The sequence below is a fragment of the Chiloscyllium plagiosum genome, chromosome 18 (assembly GCF_004010195.1).
Source record: "Chiloscyllium plagiosum isolate BGI_BamShark_2017 chromosome 18, ASM401019v2, whole genome shotgun sequence".
Taxonomy (NCBI): domain Eukaryota; kingdom Metazoa; phylum Chordata; class Chondrichthyes; order Orectolobiformes; family Hemiscylliidae; genus Chiloscyllium; species Chiloscyllium plagiosum.
In genome coordinates this window covers 8,385,096-8,387,940 of record NC_057727.1, presented here as the reverse complement: position 1 = coordinate 8,387,940, position 2,845 = coordinate 8,385,096, and the positions used below count along the sequence as shown (strand labels likewise).

Here is a 2,845-nt window from a genome sequence, read left to right as displayed (position 1 = left end):
GCCGAAGGGCCTGTTCTGTGCTGTATTGTTCTATGTTCTATAAGTCAGTGATTATTCAACAGCACCGAGAGGCTGCAGGATAAACGATCCATATTGATTCAGGAAGCCATTAACTACCATTTTGTTCATGACTGTGAAGAGTTTAATGAGATTTTATGTCTGGCAAAGAATGATTTTAACACTTGCTGCTCCTGGTTGAGCTAGAAGATCTTGAAATGTTCTTCTGTTCATTTTTCCTGTTGGCTACTTAAATAATTATTATTTAAGCTGGTCACTTGATTGTTATCTTGGAGGTGTGTTCTGAGAAGTGCAGATTTTATTGCCTTTGTAATCTCGTTGAGTGATAGTTGTATGATGTGGTTGCTAGATCCTTTGGTTTCCTGCCTCGTCTGAAAGTCTGAGGAGTATCAGAAGCAGAATTTGAGAGCTGTGCTCCCAATCTAGCAGTTCTTCTGAGGCCAAGTAAATGTGACCCAGAGAACAAATGAAAGCTTGCATTTAAGTTGCATCATTCTTAAAGATTTAGGGGAAAATTGCACCAGAGTGTAGCGAAAGGTTTGATCTGCTTTAGTGAAAACATGAAAAGCTGGGATTACTCAATAAATGGGGTAGTATGTACGAAGAGAAACAATGAATGTTTCAGTTCAATGACTTTTCATCAGAATGGCAAATAAAATACCAACATTTTTAGCCAGTGGAAAGGGACATTAAGAACAAAGGAACAGATTAACTGGTTCTCTCCACAAATGCAACTTGACAAGTTTTCTCGCTTTACCTTTGTGAGTTTCAACTTTGATCTCCAGCATCTGCAGTCCTCACTTTCTCATCTATTTTTGTGTCCACTGTAATTTTTTTCAATGAACTTGTTCTGTAATTTATAGTTTTAACCATCGCCTAAAGTCCAAAAGGTGAACAGAAACTTAGTGCTGTGTCAGTGATGGTGCCCTTTCTTCCTCTGGGGAGCAGTACACTGACAGATGTACTTGAGTTTGAAGGGAGCGGCACCCTGCTTTTCAAAGTGGTCCTTGGCTTGGAGCATTTCAGTTAATCTGTATAAATCCAGGAAGGGTACCAAAGAGTTTTACAGTTTGAAAAACAAGAATAAATCATTTTAGAGTGGTCTGAGTCCTTCACCTACTCTCTCTGCTTTTCATTATCTTATCTTTTTCTCTTTATCAATATGACTAAGGTCATTGCTGTCTGAGCCTGAGCCTTCTGCTAATCTTTATTTCAACACTCTAAAGAGATAAGAAGGAAAAACTTGGTGTACAGCAGGAATGTTTAGCTCTTAGCAAGGTATAAAGGAAGACTTTTGGAAGGAATGATTACATTATCAATTCAGATATTGATGTACAAGATGGAAATTGCTAGATAAAAACATGAAGGATTGTTGAAATATGGTGAACCTTTGTCTTCCTGCTTGAGCTGTATAATTTTTTTTCTGTTTAATTAGATGTCCCAGCCAGTGGAATGTACTTCATGACCTATGAATGGCTGAAACATACACTTACTCCAGAGGGACGGAGGTCTGTATTTCCATAATATTGTGTCCATTGAAAACCAGATTGAATTGTGTGTAACAGTCCTACCTTTGAGGAAAGCAATTTGGAATATTCTCACTTTCCGTCCGTCCTTGTGTGGAGACAGATGTGTAAAATTCATGTTCTTAATGTTCCTGAAGAACAGACAAAGAAGAGGCACGTTAATCATCGTAATACCTGTCCATTTCCAAACCACCTCCAAATGAGGAGTGACTGATCTCTGCAGGTCTATTGCAGTGGAGTTTAGAGTATCCTGCAATTATTGTATTGTCTCATTTGTCCTTTTCCAATGTTAGAATGATGAGTACACTTCAGAAAGTAGCCCTTTGGTTGTATGACATTTTAGATATCCTGAAGTCTTGAAGCATACGCAATAGGAGCAGAAGTGGCTGCTTCAAGCTATTCAGTCAGCTTAATTTTTTGTAAATGTGTTGTGGGATGTGGGTATCACCGTCATAGTTAGCACTTGCTGCCATTCCTGTTTGCCCTTGAACTGTGTGACTTTCTTGGCCACTTAAGGTCAGTTAACATTCAACCATATTACAGTCGGTTTGGAGTCACATCTCCACCAGTCCAGTGGTACTGAAGGATGCTGATGACCCAGATGGGATTTTTCTGGTAATTGATGATGATTTCACGATCACCATTACTGAGTCTGGCTTTATATTCCAGATTCCTTTGCTGGAATTTAAATGCTGTCAGTTGCTGTGCTGTGCCTGTGCATCTGGATTGCTAAACTGCTGACATTATCACTACACCAGCATCTCCCTGTGTGAAATGGCTGTTCTACTTCAACTCCATCATTCTTCACTATTCATTTTTGCCTTAATTCCCTCAGCATTTAAAAACCTATCATCCTCTACCTGGACTGAGTCACCTCACGTCCTTGGTGAAGAAAATTCCAAAAGGCCACAGTGCTCTTAGTAAAGGAGTTTCTTGTCAACTCAGTGCTAATTGACCAGTCCTTTATTCAGAGTCTGATTCCTGGTTCTGGATTCCCTAGCTAAGGGAAATATTCTCCCCATTTATCTGATCAAGGCTTTTAAAATGTTATATACCTCTGTGCAAGTGTTCTTCTGAATTTCAGAAAATGTTGTTCTATCTCCTCTGTTTATCTGCACAAGACCATCCTCACCTCTCAAAGCATTGTTATGAAGCTTTCCTTGACTCTCTCCAAGGTAACTTTAACTTTACCAATGTCAGGGGACCAAAATGGCACTCAAGTTGAAGTCGTTCTCCCCCCCCCCACCCCAGAGCCCCAAGAGGAACACTACCCCTGCTCATGACTCCACCCCCATTCCCCC

The 2,845-nt window shown here is 40.0% G+C and overlaps 1 protein-coding gene across 2 annotated transcripts in view; it reads left to right on the top strand.

Moving 5' to 3' along the window:
• Nucleotides 1-2,845, top strand: part of prkar2aa (protein kinase, cAMP-dependent, regulatory, type II, alpha A) — a 319,318-nt gene that overhangs the window by 36,552 nt on the left and 279,921 nt on the right. For both annotated transcript variants that reach the window (XM_043707640.1, XM_043707639.1), the window contains exon 6: nucleotides 1,454-1,526. In XM_043707640.1, coding sequence (XP_043563575.1) covers nucleotides 1,454-1,526 — 73 coding nt within the window. The remainder of the gene's footprint in view (nucleotides 1-1,453; nucleotides 1,527-2,845) is intronic.